The 23334-nt window shown below is 47.0% G+C and overlaps 1 protein-coding gene across 1 annotated transcript in view; it reads left to right on the top strand.

Moving 5' to 3' along the window:
- Nucleotides 1-23334, top strand: part of LOC115099074 (protein shortage in chiasmata 1 ortholog-like) — a 131390-nt gene that overhangs the window by 83579 nt on the left and 24477 nt on the right. Inside the window, exon 6 of the mRNA XM_029616383.1 lies at nt 12371-12496. Coding sequence (XP_029472243.1) covers nt 12371-12496 — 126 coding nt within the window. The remainder of the gene's footprint in view (nt 1-12370; nt 12497-23334) is intronic.

Consider the following 23334-nt stretch of genomic DNA (forward strand, 5'->3'; position numbering starts at 1 on the left):
TTTCCATTTCATGGCAATTTTCACAAAACTATTTGCTAGAGATTTTTTTTTTATTAACTTTTTATTAAACAACTTCAAGAGAGGAAACAAGGCTTATCAAGAAACAGTGAGATACTCTCATGGTACTACAGCTATAAACAATAAACACAATGCAAGGTATTATTGTTGGGAACCACGGCCGGGTCCCCCCTCACCTCCTGGCACTCTCCGGTACTTGCCGCAGCCTTTCCCGCTCTGCTCCGGACCGCAATGGGGCCTTCCCGCAGAGTCCTCCCCATGAAGGAGATGCTGCCGACTTCCTCGTCTGGCTCTGCCCCTTAGGCGCGCGCACCAGCCCAGAATTTAAAGGGGCTGCGGCGGGAAACCTCAGCCCGGCCCCCGAAGATGATGTCAGACTCCTGGGCTATTTAAGCCCAGCTCAGACCAGCATTCACTGCCTTGCCAACAGGTCGACTCTTTGAGTGCTAGATGATGTCCCTCCGTGTTCCTGCCTCCGTGATCCAGTTCCTGCCCATGTGTTCCTGCTTCCGTGATCCTGTTCCAGCTCTGCTCCTGCTTCCGTGATCCCACTCCAGCTCCTGATCCTGCTTCGGTTTGACTCCTTGGTTTCTGACTTCGGCTTGGTTCTTGGTATTCCCTGTCTGCTGCCTGTCCTGACCCTTGGCTCTTTCTCCAGCTTCACCAGTCTTCTGCCTGCCCTGACCTCTGGCCTGGCTCCTCTTCTTGCACCGCTGCCGCCTGCCACGACTTCTGGATAGTCTCCATCTTCCCAGCTCTTCTACTTACCTCGACTCGGACTGTTCATCGGACTCTACTTATCTGTTACTCTGACCGCTGAGGTCAGGGCCCTTATTGGTAACTTTTTGGTTCCAATTCCCTTCCACCCCTACCATCGATACAGACAGCAATGCTGGAGCTGCATCTAAGTGAAGTATCTAGCTAATTGGTTTGGGGTAGTAACCGCCGTAATAAGCAAGCTACTCCCTTTTGTTTACCCTGCCTGTGCAATTCAGTCCTTGTTGGTTGTCTGAATATAAATCCTCTTTACTTCATCCCCCCCTGTTGTTGAAGCTGTGAGCTGCACTGGATATATATTCCAAGTGAAGTATCATGCTTAATTGATTCGGGGTAGTAGCCGCCGTAACAAGCAAGCTACACCCATACTTATTTGTTTACCCAGACTATGTAATTCATTCCTTGTTGGTTAATGCTGAAAATAAATCATCTTTTCTTCATTCTCTCTGCCGTTGAAGCAGAGAGCTATGCTGGATGTGCATTGAAAGTGAAGTATCAGGCTTATTTGGTTTGGGGTAGTAACCGCCATAACAAGCAAGCTACTCCCCTGCTTTTTTCTGGATGCAAATCCTTTTTTCCACATTTCCTCTTGCCGTTGAAGCATAGAGCAATGTTGGAGTTGCATTAACTGTGTGTATGTTTATTGAATAAGGATATTAATCTCTAGGTAGTAGCTGTCATTCCCGCAAGCAAGCCACCCCCTTGCCACTTCTCTTCATTCATTCACATCCTCTAGACTTTATGGATCCACAGTGTTTATCCCACTCCCCTTTGAAATCCTTCACAGTTTTGGTCTTCACCACTTCCTCCGGAAGGGCATTCCAGGCATCCACCACCCTCTCCGTGAAGAAATACTTCCTGACATTAGTTCTGAGTCTTCCTCCCTGGAGTTTTAAATCGTGACCCCTGGTTCTGCTGATTTTTTTGCAATGGAAAAGGTTTGTCATTGTCTTTGGATCATTAAAACCTTTCAAGTATCTGAAAGTTTGAATCATATCACCCCTGCTCTTCCTTTCCTCTAGGGTGTACATACTTAGATTCTTCAATCTCTCATCATAAGTCATTCGATGAAGACCCTCCACCTTTTTGGTCGCCCTTCTCTGGACCGCCTCCATCCTGTCTCTGTCCCTTCAGAGATACGGTCTCCAGAACTGAACACAGTACTCCATGTGAGGCCTCACCAAGGACCTGTACAAGGGGATAATCACTTCCCTTTTCTTACTCGATATTCCTCTCTCTATGCAGCCCAGCATTCTTCTGGCTTTAGCTATCACCTTGTCACATTGTTTCGCTGACTTCAGATCATTAGAGACTATCACCCCAAAGTCTCTCTCCTGCTCCATACATATCAGCCCTTCTCCCCCCATCGAATACAGTTCTTTCGGATTTCCACACCCCATGTGCATGACTCTGCACTTCTTGGCATTGAATCTCAGCTGCCATATCTTCGACCATTCTTCCAGCTTCCTTAAATCCCATCTCATTCTTTCCACTCCTTCCGGCGTGTCCACTCTGTTGCAGATCTTAGTGTCATCCGCAAAAAGATAAACCTTACCTTCTATCCCATCCGCAATGTCGCTCACAAAGATATTGAACAGGACCGGTCCCAACACCGATCCCTGCGGCACTCCACTTAACACTGCTCTCTCTTCAGAGTAAGCTCCATTTACCATCACACATTGTTTAAGTCACCACCTCAGCATGCACTCCTAAGCTTCTCATTTTATTCACTAGTCTTCTGTGTGGGACCGTATCAAAAGCCTTGCTGAAATCCAAGTAGATGACATCGAGTGCTCTTCCTTGATCCAATTCCTTGGTTACCCAGTCAAAAAAGTCAATCAGATTTGTCTGACAGGATCTTCCCCTGGTGAATCCATGCTGCCTCTGGTCCAGCAATTCTCGCAACCGTAGATAGTTCACTATTCTTTCTTTCAACAGTGATTCCATTACTTTTCCCACCACTGAGGTGAGGCTGACCAGTCTGTAGTTACCAGCCTCTTCTCTGTTCCCACTCTTGTGAAGCGGGACCACCACCGCTCTCCTCCAATTACTCGGCACCACTCCCGTTTCTAAGGATCTATTGAACAGGTCACACAGTGGACCCGTCAGCTCATCTCTGAGCTCCCTCAGTATCCTGGGATGAACCTCATCAGGCCCCATGGCTTTGTCCACTTTCAATTTCCCCAGCTCTTCCCATACATTCTCTACTGTAAATGGAGTTACATCTACTCCACTCCCCTCTAGTTTCTTGTTAACTTACATTACATTATCGCACACAGCATTAAACAGCCCTCATTTCCATTTATTCCGCCCAAACTCATACCACTTGAATACATTTTTCAAATTGGCATGCGCATTTCACGATGCGATATTTAGCGCATGCATTATGGTGTTATCGCGGGCATTGGGGCCCTATTGCCTGCGATAATGCCCTAATACAATTTGATAAATGACACCCCCCCCCCCCTCCCCAAGATTGTTAGCAGAGTAGAAGGTCTAAGAAGTTAAAGTTAGCTCCTTTTCCCATTTTATTTTTGTTTTATTTTTCATACCCCCTATTTTCTTTTTTTAAGTAAGCTTGAAAATGATTTATTATGTAGCATATAATATTTTCTTCTTTTTTTCTTTCATGAGTGCTTAGATATTTCATTTGATGTAAATAATTTAATTAATAAAGATTAAATTTAAAAACAAGAAAGAATTACCACCCCTCTCTTCTTTTTCCCCTGAAAAGATGCAGAAAAACATCCCGCAACCAACTTAGCTCTAAGACAACAATTCACATTGTCTGGCCAATGCGTTTCTGGAGGAAGATAATATTCACATTAAATTTGTGAAGTCTGTGGATTACTTTCTTCCTCTTAACCAGATGATTTAATCCTTTTACATTCCAAGAACATAAGCATATAGCATTCATCTTACCCCACAATAAAGAAGTTGAGAAACACAGAAGCTAATTTTCCTCTACAACCCCTGCTACATAGAAAACCATTTCAACAACTTGAGAAACTCAACTCTCCCATTCATTTTACCCAAATCTCAACCCATCCCAACTTCCCTGCCCCGCACCCAGCCCCCTTCAATCCCACCCCTCACTCATAAAACTGGCAGACTTTAGCTCCCCCCAGTATAATCCACAGCACACAAAATGATACTGAAGCCTTAATGGGCACTTCATTACTGCACATTTCCCACCAGATCATAAGAAGAAAATTACTGGCTCAAAAGAGAGACACAAGAATGATCTCTACTTCAAAAATCTAAAAGGTAAGAAACCGCATATAATTGGTATCCGAAGTCTCACAAAAAAATGTCTATTAGTCATTGAACAACCTTAAAGTCTAAAAGTGAAGCCATACCAAATTTAACTCTGTAGCAAAAAAAGTAGAAACAAAAATGAAATCAATCTGTTTTAGCCCATCGGAAATACATAGAGTTCATCAACTGTATTCTGTAACCATGTTTAAACTCTCAGAAGCTGAAATTGCATCTGTCTTCCTGCCTGATTCTTCTGAAGCCAGCATTTTTTTTCCCCCCTCCTTAGGCTTTTCCCCCCCTCCCAAGGCTTTCCCCTTCGCCTCTCCTTGCCCGCCCTTCCCCCTTTATCTTCCTACAATTCTACAAAATTGTTCAATTTAGTCCGATATAATCAATCCTATGCTAATTGTCACTAATGTAAATATTCCTTTTTTTCTGTAAATAAGTTCCTTTTATTTCTTATGTTAACGGTTGTTTTTTTATACTCTCACTCATGCTACCTATCTTTCCCTCTCTTCTTCCTGTCTCCCTTCCCCCCCCCCCCCCCTTTCTGGCCTGCTCCCATCCCCCGGCCCCCTGTTCATTGTAATTTCCTCCTTTAACTGAGTTACTTGTAAACCGGCGTGATGTGCCTCACGAACGTCGGTATATTAAAAGTTGTTAAATAAATAAATAAATAAATAAATTTGATTCTCCGTATCCTTAAACAGATTCGGGGAGTGAGACCTGAATTCGCCAATTTTCGAGCAGTAATGCTCCCATTCACAGTAGAATGCCCAGATGAGATCAAGGCTGCACAAAGTGTGTGCCTTTTGTGTTCATGTGAGAAGATTCAGCCCACTTCTGAAAAAATATTTTGGTACTGCCAGCCAAGAAAAAATATTTCCATTCTCCATTAAGATGACTAGAAAGCTTTGCAGGGTACATTAAATGCATTTGCCGCCCATTTCCATATGCTATCCATATTGTATGTAATCCAGAAAGAAATAAATCCAATGGTTCTGGTATTGCAAATGGCTCAATTCTCTGGCTCTCCTCACCACCCTTTCTTTGATTTGAAAGGAATGTAATTTGATTAGGACAAGCCAAGGCCTACCATCACCCCTTCTCTACAAACCCGGTGACCTGTACACCCGATCCATTAGAAGCTCCAGGGTTGGCTCAATCAGGTTTAACAGATCTTGCAGTAGTTGCTTCTCAAACAAAAAAATAGTAGTCCCTTCTGAAACTTCAAGGATCCATAAAACTTGGACATTGCTCTGACGGGATCTATTTTCCCTTGCAGGTCAGCCACTTTTTTCTGCAGTTCTGATAGGGAGTTGGCCACCCCCGATTCCCGCTCCTCCAGATCAGAGACTCTTTGCTCAGGCTTCTCTACTCCAGATAATTTGACCACTTTATCATTATCTTCATCACACAAAGCTCTTAATTGCAATAAATCGTGACCACTTTGCAAGTCTGGTTCCATAGTCCCCAGCGGCCTACCTCCCACCATGATATCAGCCCACATGGCACCTGGATTGCTGGTTTTGCCACTCTTCCTGTAGTAATCTGTAATTTGACTCAGTTTCTCACTCAGATTTCAAGTTCTCTTGGATCCCATCATAAATTTAAAATGATACACTTCAGATAGTATAGGAATCAAAGGTGAGGAGAAGCATGAATAGTGGGGAAAATGCTGGGGTTTGTTTATTTATTTAGGTCATTTTTTTATATACCATCATGCCAAGCAAAGAGCAACCGCCACCATATGCGCTTAGTAGTGCCCCCTATTTACTATAGATTTTAATGGGAGTATTTCCATACAGAAGATGAAATAGTGCATTCCATTTTATTCTATTGTGATTTTCAACTTCTTTGTGTAGTGCTCAAGTTTACTTATAAATGAGTAGAGAAAGAGAGGCATGTAAAGACTTATTGTACCTGAATACTAATAATGCTGTAAGTTTCCTTGAGCATCATTTGAAGGCAAGCTAAAAATCCCTCCCCCCCCCCAAAAAAAAAAATCCAGAATACAAAGACACAAATTAATTTTCTAACTTATGGGGAATAAAAAGATACTCCTGTACAGAAGCACCCAGAATTAAACTGATGATTATTAATTTTACCTTCTGTTTTTCCTATTCATTTGAATTGGTCTCCGAAAGAGTTAACAATAAAAGGACAAGAGTAAATATAATTTTTTTTTTACTATTTTTGGATGCAGAAATTTAACAAAAAAAATAAAGTTTTTTTTTTCTTGATTCAGGAAGTTGGCATAAGTTATAAACTAATTATCCTGTGGATAAGCAGTACAAATCCAGCCACACAAGTGGGTGATATCACCATAGTCACCAATTTAGAACATGCTATCTTAGAGCCCAAAAAGACTAAAAAGTCTTTCTGAGCATGCTGCCACTGTGTGAGCCCCTTCAGTCCTTTTACTTCTGTTTATATGAAAGGATGTCCCTCTCTCTCTCTCTCTCTCTCTCTATTTTCATATTTTTCTTCATTTATCACTTTTATTTTCTTCTGCATTCAGTTTCTTCTTTAGTGGTCATGTGTACCCCACCTAAAAAAAGAGATTTTTTTGTTTTCCTCACAAATCTTTGTATCCTTTCGAAAAATGTCTACTGAGAGTTCAAGGTCTGGTAAGACACTGTTCAAAGTTGTGTAGGAAATGTACACATAAGATGGCAAGTTCTGATCCTCATCAATTCTGCTTAAGGTGTCTAGGCCCAGATCATGATACAGCAAATTATGCTGCTTGAGGAAACATAGAAACATAGAAATGACGACAGAAGAAGACCAATCGGTCCATCCAGTCTGCCCAGCAAGCTTCACACTTCTTTTTTCTCATACTTATCTGTTTCTCTTGGCTCTTAGTAACCTAAGGGGCGGATTTTAAAAGCCCTGCGGGCGTAAATCCTTCCGGATTTATGCGCGCAGGGCCCTCGCGCGCCGGCGCGCCTAAAGCCCTGGGACGCGCGTAAGTCCCGGAGCTTTCTAAAAGGGGTGTGTCGGGGGCATGGCCGGAGTGATGCGGCGTTTTGGGGGCGGCGAAGCGCGTGACGCGGCATTTCGGGGGCGGCGACGCGGGCATGGTTTCGGCCCGGGGGTGTTCCGGAGGTGTGACCGCGGCATCTGGACCAGAACACGGAGCTGGGCTGCCGGCCAGCGTGTGCAAAGTTACGCCTGCTGAAAGGTAGGGGGGGGTTTAGATAGGGCCGGGGGGTGGGTTAGGGAGGGGAAGGTGGGGGGAGGGCGAAGGAAAGTTCCCTCCCAGGCCGCTCCGAAATCGGAGCGGCCTGGGAGGGAACAGGCAGTGCGCGCTGGGCTCGGCGCGTGCAAGTTGCACAAATGTGCACCCCCTTGCACGCGCCGACCCCAGATTTTATAAGATACGCGCGTATCTTTTAAAATCCAGCGTACTTTTGTTTGCGCCTGGTGGGCGAGCAAAAGTACGCGATCGCGCAAATTTTTAAAATCTACCCCTTAGGTTCTACTTCCCTTTCACCCCCACTATTAGGGGCGGATTTTAAGAGCCCTGCTCGCCTAAATCCGCCCAAATCCGGGCGGATTTAGGCGAGCAGGGCCCTGCGCGCCGGTGAGCCTATTTTACATAGGCCTACCGGCGTGCGCAGAGCCCTGGGACTCGCGTAAGTCCCGGGGTTTTCTGAGGGGGGCGTGTCGGGGGCGGGCCCGAACCGTGCGGCGTTTTCGGGGCGTGTCGGGAGCGTTCCGGGGGCGGGCCCGGGGGCGTGGCTGCGGCCCGGGGCGGTCCGGGGGCGTGGCCGCGCCCTCCGGACCCGCCCCCAGGTTGCGTCCCGGCGCGCTAGCGGCCCGCTGGCGCGCGGGGATTTACGTCTCCCTCCGGGAGGCGTAAATCCCCCGACAAAGGTAAGGGGGGGGTTTAGACAGGGCCGGGCGGGTGGGTTAGGTAGGGGAAGGGAGGGGAAGGTGAGGGGAGGGCAAAAGAAAGTTCCCTCCGAGGCCGCTCCGATTTCGGAGCGGCCTCAGAGGGAATGGGGGTAGGCTGCGCGGCTCGGCGCGCGCCGGCTATACGGAATTGATAGCCTTGCGCGCGCCGATCCAGGATTTTAGCGGATATGCGCGGCTATGCGCGTATCCACTAAAATCCCACGTACATTTGCTTGCGCCTGATGCGCCAGCAAAAGTACGCCAAATCGCGCGGTTTGAAAATCTACCCCAGCATATATAGAGCAGTGATGGAGCTGCTTCCAAGTGAAATGTTAAGTTTGATTAGTTGGGTAAGCGGCAGCATAGCTCTCTGCCGTTGAAGCAGAGATATGCGTGAAGTATTAGTTTTTCTTCTCCCCTGCCGTTGAAGCAGAGAGCAATGCTGGATATGTGTGAAGTATTAGTTCTTCTTCTCCCCTGCCGTTGAAGCAGGGATCCATGCTGGATATGCACTGAAAGTGAAGTATGCCTTGAAAGTCACATTAACTATCAAATATTGAAAAGCCTAATAATTGGTAATTGAATAAGCCTAATAATTGGTAATACCTATAGCCTCCAAGAGCATGCTTCTTTGACCAGTATCAAAAACAAAATGATCCAAGTCCCTGAAGCACCATAAGCAAAAATCTTCATCCTCCTGCTCAGATTAAAGAAAGGAATAAAGGAGGGCCCCCCATCAATGCCATCATTTTCTGGAAGTCACTGCACAGAGTCCTTAGCATTGAATGCATCATCTCATGCCAGTGCAGAATGTTTGGCATAGAAATCGCCAAAGCTTCCTTCCACACCAAAGGCATCTTCTCATGCTGCCACAGAAGGCTTAGTGCAAAAGTTACCGCAACCTTCCTCTACACTGGAAACATCAACACTGACAATGAAAAATTTCAGAGCAGATGATCCCTGTCCTCTGCACTAGTGCTGGTTCCATAGTCAGATATTTATTTAATTAACTGTTTTTAATAGCCTGCAACTTCCAGCCTATGTCCAGCTTGGGATACAATATAATATTCATAAACTCACAAATATATACTGTATTTTTCGCTCCAAAAGGCGCACCTGATCATAAGACGCACCTAGGATTCAGAGGGGAAAAATTAAAAAAAAAGAAATAGTGTGCTAAACCGGCTCTGTCCCCGGGCATCTGTGCATCTTATGGAGCAAATTAGGGGAGTGCATAAAATTGTTTTTTGTCCCCATTTCATTTTCGGGTCTGGGAAGGGCCATTTCGGCCACTCCCCAGATCAGAAAACTTTCATCATTCTCGTTCTGTAGGGAAAAAAAAAACAACCCATCCCAACACTTTAAATGTAATTAACTACAACTCCCCACCCTCCTGACCCCCCCCCCAAGACCTGCCAAAAGTCCCTGGTGGTCCAGCGGGGGTCCGGGAGCGATCACCTGCACTTGGGCCATCGGCTGCCAGTAATCAAAATGGCGCCGTCGGCCCTTTGCCCTTACTATGTCACAGAGGCCGACCAATGGCACCGGTAGCCCCTGTGACATAGTAAGGGCAAAGGGTCGTCGGCGCCATTTTGATTACTGGCAGCCGACGGCCCACGTGCAGGAGATCGCTCCCGGACCCCCGCTGGACCACCAGGGACTTTTGGCAGGTCTTGGGGGGTTCAGGAGGGTGGGGGTTGTAGTTAGTTTTTTTTTTATTTTTTATATTCACTCCATAAGATACACAGACATTTTCCCCCCACTTTTGAGGAAAAAAATTGGATCTCATGGAGCGAAAAATATGGTATATAACTAATAAAATACAAACATAAATATTAAACAAATAAAATACAACAATCACAATTGCAAAATTGCTTCTGTGCAATACAGTGCTTTTAGTTTCTTTTTTAAAATCCTGATTCCATATGAAGCTCAATTGGTAGTGCATTCCACAATGTGGGTACCACATAGGAAAAGGCCCTAAAATCTGTTGTTTGTAACCTATAATTCCTTATTGGAAGCAATATTAAAAACCATCCTTGGAAGATCTCAGCGCCCTAGTCAGCACTTTAATATATTCCTTAGTGAACAAAGATTATCCATAAACAATAGTTTACACACATTAACTAAAATTTTGAACTGATTTCCTAAATTAAGCCATTGCAATTCTTTCATTGCAGAAGTAATATGATCCCTGTAACCCTTGCTGTTGCATGTTGGAGAACCTGCAGAGCCCTAACAGGAGATTGCGGTAATCTAACATATAACTCACTGGAATAATCAAGTTGCCCAAAAAACATTGCCTGCAATACTGATCTAAACATCTCTCTAGGCAAAATCTGTTTAAATGGCCTCAGCACCATCAGTTTATAAAATCCACTCCTAAATAAACATGCCAATTGTGGCTTCATTGTTAAACTAGAATCCAATATAATACCTAAATTCCTGGCTTCCAAGCTCACCAAGACCCAGCAAAGTCTAAAAATTGCAAAGCTCCCTAAAGTTTTCGGCCTAGCCATAAAAGTTCAATTTTTTTTCCTATATTTAATATCAGATCATTTGAGGTTAACCAGTTACTAATTACTTTCATATAAACTGAAACAGTGCTACTGGGAAAACATTTTTCACAAAGAATAAAAATCTGTATATTATGTGCATACATTAAAAACTTTAAACCTAAAAAATTAAAAACTAAACATATTTTCATTCATAGTGATCCAGATTATGTTTGAGATGTGGTTCTGGAGGAACCTACCCAGGACTATCAGCCCAGGGGTTACAAATGTATTTCAATTTCAATTTATTTTTGAAGTGACACTAAAAACCTGATATACTAAAGGGTTTTTCCCATTTTGCGACCAATGCAATAAACTACACCCAGCCTAGCACACGGGACTGGGGTAGATTTTCAAAGAAATGCCTCTGGCCCCGGACCGCCCCTTTTTTTAAAGCCCCGGGACTTAGACGTATCCCGGGGTTTTACGTGCATCGCCGGGCCTTTATAAAATAGGCCCGGCGCGCGCAACCCCTGGATTTACGTGCTGGATTTATCCACTGGATTTACGCACATAGAACTTTTAAAATCCGGCCCTCTATGCACAGGTTTGGACACACTAGTCTAACACCCAATGCAATAGGGAGATTAGTGTGTCCAAAGCACACACCCAAACAAATGCATAGCCGATATCATCCATCACATGAAAATTCCATGTAGATGAGGCTATTAGCTGTTACCCCCGATGCAGGAAATTGCTGGGTGCCCAACACACACTTTTTAATACAACAAATTTAATTCTGATCCCAGAGGTGGAGTAAAGTCAATTCACAAGTCAAGGGCTCAAGAGAAATAAAAAAAATATGGTCCTCTTTGTGTCTTCCTATTTAGTATCATTGTGATATTTAAATTTAATGTTTGCAGTGTTGAAAAAATAAATGTATATTGGCTTTATTTAAAAAATAAAAATTTCTTATGGCTGCACAATTTAGACGCTCATAGCAAGGGGCGCTTAGCTATGGGTATTTTCAGAAACCTCAGGAAAACTACAAAGAAATCGGCCTGAAGAAGTGGGTTAAAAATAGACGCTTGTATTGAGTGCCCTTTGCAGTTGTAGGCGCCCAATGCATTTGAGTGCTACGGACACACAATTATCCCCTAGCATGCCCTTTTATATGCAGCCCCTCCTTTAAATACTGCATTGGGCGCCCAGGGGATGTGGCTACATGCACATTAAGAAAATGGGCGCTCAATATGAGCATCCGTTTTCAGCGTGCCTCTTATTACATTGGCCCCTTTTGGGTCTATGAGAAAAATGCTTAGTCTATAAGGGCCCTAAATTTGAGTCAAGCTTGTTAATACACAGTTTGAATCTTATAGACCAGGAGTTGGCAAACCCTTTAGCCTGAGCGCTACACTGAGGGTCCTGGTCCAGATGGGGTTGCCTTCAGAGCCTTGAAAGTCTGAGGATCAGGGGAGAGGTCTCCCCTAAAGGTCCAGCATTGATTAGTCATTTCTGGCCAGGAGTAGCATGCTGCAGCCATGGTAGGCTGTAACCGGAATTATTTCCGTGGGCTAGATGGAACAGATAGTTAACGTTTGTCTTGATACCCTACAAATAGGTCTTATTTTACCGTAACCAAAATATGCAGATCAACCTCTTTGCAGACTCCATTTTGTAGATAATCATTACTCACTACTGCAACAAATCAGAAAACTTCTGCTCAATCTCCTGTCAGGTTTTCAATAACATTAACAGTAGAACTTGGATGTAGGAGATGGGGAACTAAGTCAACCATTTATATTGATAGTATGGAAGTTATGTCTAAAGTTAAATTATAAGAGTTTTCTTGTTCTTTTATATGTTTAGCTTTTGTGTGTAAACTTACATTTCAATCTTTTTTTTTATTGTATTAAAAATAGAATCACAGAAAATCAACACCCCATCTCCTGAGGCGGACAACCTTGAGGCTTGTGACAACAATCCCAAAGGGAAAACAGAAAAAGAAAGCAAAAGAAATAACCTTGTTATTGAAATCCCTGCTACAGGTATAGAATTTGCTGTATTACCACTAGTAATGAGATAGACAGTCAAAAGATTTGTCTAGTTAATTTTAGAAGTTAGCTGGCCAAATCTTTGCGGTTTATTATCTTCCTCCTTCCATTGACCAGATTATTTTTTTGGGGGGGGAGGGGGGGGGAATATTGCATGTAAAAATTTAACTTCAAAGAAAGAGGCAGGGCTGAAGGGATTCCTGGGACATGGTAAAATTGTAGCCAGTCAGTGCTGATATTCAGCACTGTTCAGCTAAAGTTATAGTTGGAAAAAAAGGCTGTCCTAAAGTTATCTGAGTCCATAAGAACATAAGATGTGCCATGAGCAGATCAAAGGTTCACTGTTTCAGGCAGTATCCTTTTTCAGACAATGGCCAATCCAAATTATTAGGAAGTACTTGGCAGATTCCAAAGAATAGAACCAATTCCTTGTTGCCCACTCCCAGGGGTAAAAAGTGGTTTTCCCTCTCTAATAAGTAATTATTTATGGACTTTTCCTCCAGGAACATGTTCAAACTCTTTCTAAATCCAGGTATTCCAGATGCTTTGACCACATCCTCTAACAACAAATTTCACAGTGAAGTAGTACGCTGAGTGAAAAAAGAAATGTCTCCGCCAGTTTTAGAGTATCCCCAGTACTAGTACAATTTGAAAGGATAAATAATCAGTCCTCTTCATCCAGCCAGACTAGTCCAAATTCATGGGTTATGTTCACCAACCAGCAGATGGAGGCAGGAATTAACAGGCTTGCTGATGTCACCTTGCATAGATTCCTGTGCTACCCTCAGCCTGTCAATATTCTTTGTCCCATGCTCTGAGATGATGCCTAGTTAGGCTGTTTGAAAAGGACTGAATTGGAAGGTCAGCTGCCGTGGTGAAAACTCTGTGCTCTGTGTTCCCTCTCCCACTTGAGCATGGAGCTTCCAAGGGTTTGGTCTGTGCTCCACATTTCATTCTGTGTTGCCCTGTTTCCTCCCATTCCCCCTTCTCTGACTGGACGTCCTCAAAAAAAAAAAAAAAAAGAAAAATTAAATTAAAATATAGTAAACCTCCCATACCAAAACAACCCTAACAATCTTATCTATGAAAAGGTAACACTGCTTCCCTGTACGTACCTGGATCAGTCCAGACAGTGGGTTATATCCCCCGACCAGCAGATGGAGTCAGAACAGAATTTGAGAGCGTCAGCATATAGAGTAGTGCACCCTCTGCTGGAGCTCAGTATTCTTCTGACTCCAGCAGATGCGAGTGGGGGGTTCCACTAGCTCCCCCAGATTGACAGGGTTTCTTCATTTATAGTTATTTCTTTCTTTTTCTCCACAGTATTTCCCTGTCTTATGTTTCTCTTCATTTTGGATCCTTAAAGTTTAAAAAAAAAAAGTTTTCAATTTTTGAGGAGGCGTGTGTCTGTGGCTTTGCCTTCTCTATTCTGTACTCCTTTCCTCTTCCGTTGGGGTAAGTGGACGTTTTTTGAGTTTCTTTCTCCACAGGTTTGCTTCTTTTTGGTGGTGCCCCGTGGATGCCGGTGGTTCCGGCCGCTCCACGTGTCGTTGGGGGTCCCGTGGTTCGCAAGCTCCGCCCGTGGGTGTGTGCTCAACTGAAACGGGGGTTTTCCCCCGCAGTTACTGGACCCCTTCGGAGGGTTGTTAGGGCCATTTCCAGGCCCCCCCGCGGCACTAGCTCGTCTTTGGCCCCCCCCCCCCCCGAGGCTTTTCTTTTTCCCGGTGCTGACATGCCGCGGTCCTCAAGGTGTGAGGCCTGCGGCGAGCCGGGGAATAAATTTCTGAGGGAGGGGCTTTGTGAGCTGTGCTTCCCCGACGGGGAAGGCACCCTGCAGTCCTCCGGTGCGATTTCGGACCTGCCTCCTCCTCAGCCCGGGTGGCACGGGCCGGCCACGATGCCGCCTTTGGCGGGAACGGCGGCCATTTTAGGGGGTCAGCGTGAGACGGACTCGCTCCCAGATGCAGACATGATTGGTTGCACTGGCTCTCAACAGGCTTTGCCCCCGGCGGGAGGTTTGCCCGACCGGGGCTCCCAGGACGGTCCCCCCCCCAGGGATTCCAATCAGCTCTCCGTTTTTCTCACCTGACTTTATTCTGGCAATGCACATGGCTTATTTGCAGGGTATGGGAGCGCAGGCGCCTAATCCCCTGGGGGCCCCTCCCCCCAAGGTTCCTAAACTTGCTGTTGGTCTCACTGCCTCGTCCGTTACGCCTGGATCCCTGCAGGGTCCCTCTCCCGTGCCACCCCGGCGTACCACGGGGGCGGCTTCGCCGGTGAGAGATGTCTCCCCGGAACCCCCGGAGGCGCATCCGGATGGACATACGGAGGGGGACGACCCTCGAGCCCTATGGATTTTTCAAAAAGAAGAGCTGGATGAACTCATCCACCATATTATTCAGGAGCTGGACCTCGACCCACCTCCAGATCCACCGATCCCTGTGGCTCTTGCCGTCGTCACCTCGTCTCGCAAAGGGGATCCAGTACTTGCCGCCCTCCATCCTAGGGCAAGGGCTTTCCCTATCCATGAATCCTTCCTACAGCTTCTCACCAGGGAGTGGGACACTCCTGAGGCGTCCTTGAAAGTCACACGCACCATGGAAAAGCTATACCCGCTCCCTGAGGATTTTTTGGATCTTATCAAGGTGCCCAAGGTGGACTCCGCGGTGTCGGCAGTGACCAAGAGGACAACCATCCCGGTCACGGGGGGAACGGCCCTGCGGGATACGCAGGACCGTAAACTAGAGACCTTCCTCAAGAGGGTCTTCGAAGTCTCCGCCCTAGGTATGCGGGCCGTGATGTGCAGTTCGCTCGCGCAAAGGGCCAGCTTACTCTGGGTACAGCAGCTTCTCACCTCTCAGGAATTGCCCCCCGAAGAGGCCGCCCAGGCGGACCGGCTGGAATCTGCCATAGCATATGGGGCGGACGCCCTGTATGATCTCTTTCGCGTAATGGCGCGGTCCATGGTTTCGGTTGTAGCAGCCCGAAGGCTCTTGTGGCTTCGCAACTGGGCAGCGGATGCTTCCTCCAAGTCGAGCCTTGGCTCTCTCCCCTTTCGGGGGAAGTTCTTATTTGGAGAGGACCTGGATCAGATCATCAAGTCACTGGGAGAAAATTCGGTGCATCGGCTGCCGGAGGATAGACAGCGTTCCTTCAGATCATTTTCTTCCGGTAGAACCAGGGCCAGGGCACAGCGACGTTATAGGTCTTACCGACAGTCCGCTTCCCGGACACAGCAGACAAGATCCCAGCCTTGGTCTCGTTCCTTTCGTGGGCGGAGGCCCACGAGAGAGGGTCCAGGGCAGGGAATTCCGTCCACAAAGTCATCCCAATGATGCCAAAGGAGCCCACTTCTCACCTCCCCGGATCGGAGGCCGCCTCATGGACTTCTACGAGGAGTGGGCAGTTATCTCCACGGACCAGTGGGTGCTGGACACCATAAGAGACGGTTACGCCTTGGAATTTGTCCGCCCCCCGAGGGACCGGTTCATCTTCTCCCCCTGCGGTTCGGATCTCAAGAGGATAGCGGTTCAACAAACACTAGACCGACTGCAGGAAATAGGGGCCATCGTTCCCGTCCCCTTCGACGAAATGGGCTTGGGCCACTATTCCATTTACTTCATCGTTCCCAAAAAGGACGGTTCCTTTCGCCCCATCCTGGACTTGAAGGAGGTAAACAAGGCCCTCAGGGTCACCTGGTTCCGCATGGAGACTCTTCGATCAGTGATTGCCGCAGTGCACAAGGGAGAATTCCTCGCTTCACTGGACCTCTCGGAAGCGTACTTGCACATTCCCATCCTGCCGGCTCACCGGCGGTATCTTCGCTTCAAGATTCTCGGTCAACACTTTCAGTTCAAGGCGCTTCCCTTCGGTTTGGCGACCGCACCTCCAACCTTCATAAAGATCATGGTAGTGGTGGCGGCGGCCCTCCGCTAGGAAGGTATCCTAGTACATCCATAGCTAGACGACTGGCTGATTCGAGCGAAGTCCTTCTCACATGGTCAGACCTCAGTGGCCAGAGTAGTACAATTCCTACGCTCTCTGGGCTGGGTGGTGAACCTTCCAAAGAGTTCCCTTGTGCCCTCGCAACACCTGGATTTCTTAGGAGCGAGCTTCGATACCCGGCGGGGTATGGTGTTCCTGCGCCAGGACAAGGCGCAAGCCCTGAGAGAGCACGTGTCTCGGTTTTCGGCTCTGGAAGAACCAACCGCCTGGAATTATCTGCAGCTCATGGGAGTAATGGCCTCCACCATCGACATGGTACCCTGGGCGTTTGCACACCTGCGTCCACTGCAGGCGTCCCTACTATCCCGCTGGAAACCAGTCTCCCAGGAGTATCAGGTGATCCTGCCGCTTCCACCATTAGCCAGGAAAAGCCTGGATTGGTGGCTTGTCCCCTCGCATCTGGCTCGGGGAGTCTCGCTCGAGGTTCCCAATTGGGTGGTGGTGACCACCGATGCCAGCCTCGCGGGATGGGGCGCCATCTGCGAAAGAAGCGCCACTCAAGGGACTTGGACGCCAGAGGAGGCAAAGTGGCCGATCAATTGCCTAGAAACGAGAGCCGTGCGTTTCGCTCTCCAGCGTTTTCTTCCCCTGGTGCGACACAGAGAGGTGAGGATCCTCTCGGACAACGCCACCACCGTGGCCTACATCAATCGTCAAGGGGGGACAAGAAGCAAGCATGTCTCTCTCGAGTCTACTCCCCTGATGGAGTGGGCGGAGAGCAATCTCGTCCGGATAGCGGCCTCTCACATCGCCGTGGTGGACAACGTTCAGCGGACTTCCTGAGTCGTCAACAGCTAGACCCCGGCAAGTGGGCTCTCTCCGACGAGGCAATGCATCTCATCATCCGTCGTTGGGGGACTCCACGCCTCGATCTAATGGCGACCTTTCTCAACGCCAAGGCTCCACGCTTCTTCAGCCGCAGAAGAGAGCGCGGCGCGGAGGGGGTGGATGCCCTCGCCCTTCCGTGGCCGTCGGATCAACTGCTCTATGTGTTTCCTCCTTGGCCTCTGGTCGGCAAGGTTCTCCGCAGGTTGGAACATCATCAAGGGACTGTAATTCTCGTCGCCCCGGAATGGCCCCGTCGGCCATGGTTCGCAGATCTACTTCAGATGACGGTGGACGGCCCACTTCGCCTGTCCCATCTTCCTCATCTTCTGCGCCAGGGTCCGGTATTTTTCGAGTAGGCAGAACTCTTCTGTCTTGCGGCCTGGCTTTTGAACGGCGCCGTCTCCGCCACAGAGGCTACCCGGAGACAGTGATCTCAACAATGCTTCGTTCCCGCAAGCCTTCGACCTCCGTCGCTTACATTCAAGTTTGGAAGGTCTTCGAAGCATGGTGCTCCGACCGCGGAGTCCAAACCATGGAGGCGACTGTCCCGCTGATCCTTCATTTCCTACAGGATGGTCTGGATAAGGGTCTTGCCTATAATTCGCTCCGGGTTCAGGTGGCGGCCTTGAATGTCTTGGTACAGAAGGACTGCTCTCTACCCCTTCAGCCGGATATCGCACGTTTTCTGAAGGGTGCCAAACACCTACGGCCACCAGTCAGGGATCCTTTCCCTTCTTGGAGCCTCAGCTTGGTCCTGCGAACGCTGTCGGGCCCTCCTTTTGAACCCCTGAGGGGGTCCTCCCTCAAGGACCTGACCCTCAAGACGGTTTTCCTGGTAGCCATCTCTTCTGCTCGCCGGATCTCAGAACTTCAAGCCTTGTCCTGCCGGGACCCTTATCTGCGTTTCTCTGACTCCGGGATTTCCCTTCGTACGGTGCCATCCTTCCTACCAAAGGTGGTCTCGGCCTTCCACGTCAATCAAACGGTGGAACTTCCAGCGTTTGCTCCAGAGGAACCCCGGTCTCTCCGGCTCCTGGACGTCAAGCGTGTACTGCTCCGTTACCTGGAGGTTACCAATGACTTCCGGGTATCCGATCATTTGTTTGTCCTCTGGTCAGGACCGAGGAGAGGTTCTCAGGCATCCAAGACGACTATTGCTCGCTGGATAAAGGACGCCATCTCATCGGCTTACATTGCGGCGGGGCGGGTGCCGCCTCGCAGCGTCTCGGCTCATTCCACGCGATCCCAAGCGGCGTCCTGGGCGGAATCTCGCTCCGTTTCCTCCCAGGAAATCTGCCGTGCGGCGACATGGAAGTCGTTGCACACTTTTTCCAGACATTACAGACTACACCTGGCGCCTCAGTGCACGGGTTCTTTTGGCGATCAAGTTCTCCGAGCAGGTCTCTCAGGACCCCCACCCGGTTTAGGGAAGCTGGGTACATCCCACTGTCTGGACTGATCCAGGTACGTACAGGGAAAAGAAAATTATTCCTTACCTGCTAATTTTCGTTCCTGTAGTACCATGGATCAGTCCAGACGCCCGCCACTAGGGGTTTCATTAGGTCCTGCTCGGATTCTTCCAGGTATCTTTCATTCTGTTTGTCTCTGATTATTGTTACTGTTCACAGCTCCTCACAAGTTGACTGTTGCTGGTCCCGTTGACCGTATGTTTACTTATATCTTTCTCTGTTCCTTTTTCGGAACTATTCTGGATCCAAAATGTTGTGTTTTGCTTTTCGGCTTTGCTATGCGTAATACTGGGCTCCAGCAGAGGCTGCACTACTCTATATGCTGACGCTCTCAAACTCTGTTCTGACTCCATCTGCTGGTCAGGGGATATAACCCACTGTCTGGACTGATCCATGGTACTACAGGAACGAAAATTAGCAGGTAAGGAATAATTTTCTTATATATTTCATCAGACCCTACAATACCAATAAAAGCATTAGGAAACCAGGCTGCTATAGATCCTTACATAGAAATTACATGCCAGCAAAATAGCTCACCTCAGTCACATATGCAGAACACAGACCCTCACCAAATACAGAACAAAGAGATCAGAAAGTATAAACAGAAACGTGCTGAGAAGAACTGAACTGGAACCCACAACAAGCCAGCCTCTACATACAGAGCAGCAATGGAAAAACAGAAATGTTAGCATTTTCTATAAAACATTAAATAATAAAATCAAGAAATATAAAACATTCATAATATTAAAATCTTATTCATAAAAAGAATTCATGTTTCAAACCGGTTAATGAATAGAATATCGAAAATTTCCCAAACACCAAAAAAAAATTTCAAACCATTTGGTGAATAATGTGGCACCATTGGATTTAAGATTTCTTGTTCAAGCTGCAACCCCCTTACTACCAGAATCACAGAGAAATCATGACTTATTGGAACCGCTACGGAAGTCGTGGAGGAAGTTATGCCACTTCCTTCAAGTCCCCCCGATATGCGCTTATCTACTCCCTCTGCAAGGTAATGCACAGTTCACACTGGGCTCTCAGACAGCAGGGTTTCAGGTTTGGACCAAGAAAGGTATCACCCAATTAGGGCATGTTCTGAATGGGGAGGGGGCCCTCCTTTCTTTTTCTGAATTATGTGTTGTATATACTCTCAGCCCGAAGCAGGTTTTTACCTACTTACAGTTACGACACTACGTTGGCTCTTTGCCGGCTGAGTGCAAGGCGCCAACAGTATTCGAGGCAGTGAATGGGGTGTTGCGGTTGGAAAGAAACACCAAACTAACCTTGACTGAAGCACACAGAGGTCTGAAGAAACTGACCCACAAAACACAGGGAGGGCATTTGGCAGAGAGATGGAACAGCAACGGCGTATTTAAGGTTACGCCCAGGGTGATCCAAACTAGTTTCAAACAGATAACCAGGGTAACTGGCAACTCCTATTATCAGGAGATGCAATACAAATTTCTGTGGAGAGCCTGCTTGTCTCCCATATTTCTCTGTAAGCTTAGTCTGAGAGAAACAAGTCAGTGTGCAAAATGTCATGCCAGCTCCTGTACTCTATCCCACTCTTTTTGGGGATGTCCCAGAATCTGACACTTTTGGGTCTCCATCACAACATATTTGGAGAGATTGTTGGGCGTCTCTGTTCCTCTCTCACATACAGTTCTTTTATTTGGTTGTATAAGTTCAATGGTGGTAAGGGGGGCGGACTCTCGTCTGCTCATCCAGAAGGCCAGCTATGTTGGGAAAAAGCTGATCCTGTTGCATTGGGAAAACTCCGGTGGTGCCCCACATATTGGATGTGGAGGAACGCTTTTCATAAGCTGATGCAGATGGAAAATTTGACTTCCAGATCCTCACCTCTGCATCGCCGCAAATTCTTACGGATTTGGAATGACTACGTGCAATCGCTTCCCCACCGAGTGCGCAGCCTGATCCTCAATGCCTGAGGAGATATGCCTCCACGTTACACTGCTGATGTGTCACTCATCGTGGCCTGGTCTGTGTGCCTGGCTTTCAACATGACAAGACTCTTTGGTGACCTCTCAAGGGGGGAAAAGGGGGAAGGGGTTGGGAGGGGTAAGGTAAGGGGGGGTGGAAAGGGGTGACGGAGATGTAGATCTCGAGGGGAGAAATTGTAAAAGAGCCCTTTATATGCCAACTAGTTTCATGCACCGGGTGGACTCGTGACTGTGAGTTCCCCTTGGTGATTTGTTTCCTTTGTTTCTGCTCAATAAAAGTTGTTTAATAATAATAATAAAAAATGTTCTATTTCCCCCCCAAAATTAAATATTTCGAAAGAGTAGAAACATCAAATTACACCCAATAATTAAAACTAATAAGAATTAATAAATCTCCTGCTCTCCATACATGGGATCTTTTGATTTCCAGTCACCCTGAGATTGTCATTGGGGGATCTGGGGAGCTAAGGCCCCACAAATTGTATCTTCTCTCTTATACACAAGCACAATAACATATACATTCTCTCACACTCCCTCTCTCTCACATACACAGGCTCTCTCTCCCTCACAGATACATTATGTGTATATGTGTGCATGCCTGTGAGAACCTATATGTGACACATACAAGTAGATTTTCAAAATCCTACATGCAGCCAAGCCAGGAAATACATGCGTACTTGGAAGCGCACAAGCCACGTGGATTTTTAAAGGCCCACGGTCACACGCATATCTCCCAGTACACACATTACAAAGGTTTTGAGCAAAAAGGGTGGGATGTGGGCAGAAAAAGGGCAGTCCGGGACAGCGCCTTGAAGTAAGTTTCACGCACAAGCGTGTGCTGGGATCCCACAACCATGTAACTTGCTTCTCTTACGGACTCTGCTAGAATAGAGAGAGAGGTTGTGTCATGTAAAGGCAGTCAGGCGGCTGTGTAGGGAGCACCCCGGTGTAGCCTCTACTGAATCTTCGTCATGTTCCAGTCTCAAGTTCCACTTCTTTGCTGGAGTCTGCTTCACGTTCAGCGTGGTCTACGACCAGCTATGGGCAGCTGTGTAGGGCGCGCTGCGATGCAGTTCTCACCCAGTACTTTCGCCTCACTCCTGAATCCTTGTCTGAGTCTTCTGAGTAACCTGAATCCTTGTCCGAGCCTTCTGATTATCCTGAGTCCTTGTCTGAGTCCTCCTAGTATCCTGAGTATCCAAGGCTTCGTCTGAGTCTCCTGAGTATCCAAATCTACGTCTGAATCCTCCGAGTATCCTGAGTCTTCGTCTGAGTCTTCGTGTTCCTGCCCTCAGCCTCCGTCTGGCCTCACGCACTCGTCGTTCCCAAGCGGTGGTCCGGAAGGGCTATTGAGTGGCCAGAGGGCTACTCTTGAGACTAGCATTGCATTGCTGGATATCATTGGTGCGTGTAGGTCCAGTGGAGGGCTGAGTCTGCCTTGTTCCTGTTCCGGATATTCCTCGCCTTGTCTTCAGTCCAGCCTTGCTCCTGCTCCACCCGTACTCATACCTGCTCACCTTTCGCGGTGTGTCTGGAGCTCCTCCCTGAGCCGCATCATGATCCAAGGGCTCACATACTCCCTTGAGATGGGACCATGCCTCCACGCTCCTAACAGGGCCTGAAGGGCATGCTCCCTAACACATCCAAGTCACAGGAAGTATCTCAGGTTCATAATAAGGAAGCACCATCTCCAGTATCACATTCTGCCATTTGACCTAGCATCCACACCACAATTATTCAAAGTCTAGCAATCGTAATAGCACATCTATGCTTGCAGGGAGTATCTAGACAATTGGCTAGTCAAGAGCCTAATTTCCTTTGAGGATGGCAACACTAATGGTTCTTGTTGAGATTAGTGCAAAGTTCGCCAAGAATGATAAGGAACTAGGAGGCTTGAAAGATAGGAGGGAGTGCCTCACCAAAGTACTTTAAATGCTAAGCACTCAATCTTAAACTGAACACATATTAAGCAGGAAGGCAACACAAGTATTGAAGTATGGAAGTAACATGGTCATATTTCCATAAACCAAAAATCAATTTAGTGGCTGTATTTTGAACTATCTGAAGTATTTTTAACTGAATGGAAGTGAGGCCATGAAATAGCACATTATAGTAATCCAACTGAGAAAGGACTAAAGAGCAAGTGAGAAACTGAAGATCTGAGCGATCAAGATAATGTCTTAATCGACAAATGAAATGCAGAAAAAAATAAGATGTTTGCAGTAGATATGAGATATAATTAGAGAAAGTAAGTGATGAATCAGTTCTAACAGCCAAGGTGGAAATAAGTTCATGAACTTGAATAGGAGTACCTGTCATGATAGGTGATGGAAGCTGAGTTGTCATAAGTTTCCTGGAGAACCACATTGCCTCAGATTTACTAGGGTTAACTTTAACAAACCAATCAATCGCCCTTCTGGTATTTTTTAGTCCAAGTCACACATCCACAAAGTGAACAGATCTTACACAGTTTGGAATGTAAGAGAGTTTTAGCCCTCTGTCTGAAGTAGATTCAAACCCTAAAAGTTCACCCAACGTTTTTTTCTTTTGACCCAAATAGACCTGG

Source organism: Rhinatrema bivittatum, chromosome 1 (assembly GCF_901001135.1).
Source record: "Rhinatrema bivittatum chromosome 1, aRhiBiv1.1, whole genome shotgun sequence".
Lineage (NCBI taxonomy): Eukaryota > Metazoa > Chordata > Amphibia > Gymnophiona > Rhinatrematidae > Rhinatrema > Rhinatrema bivittatum.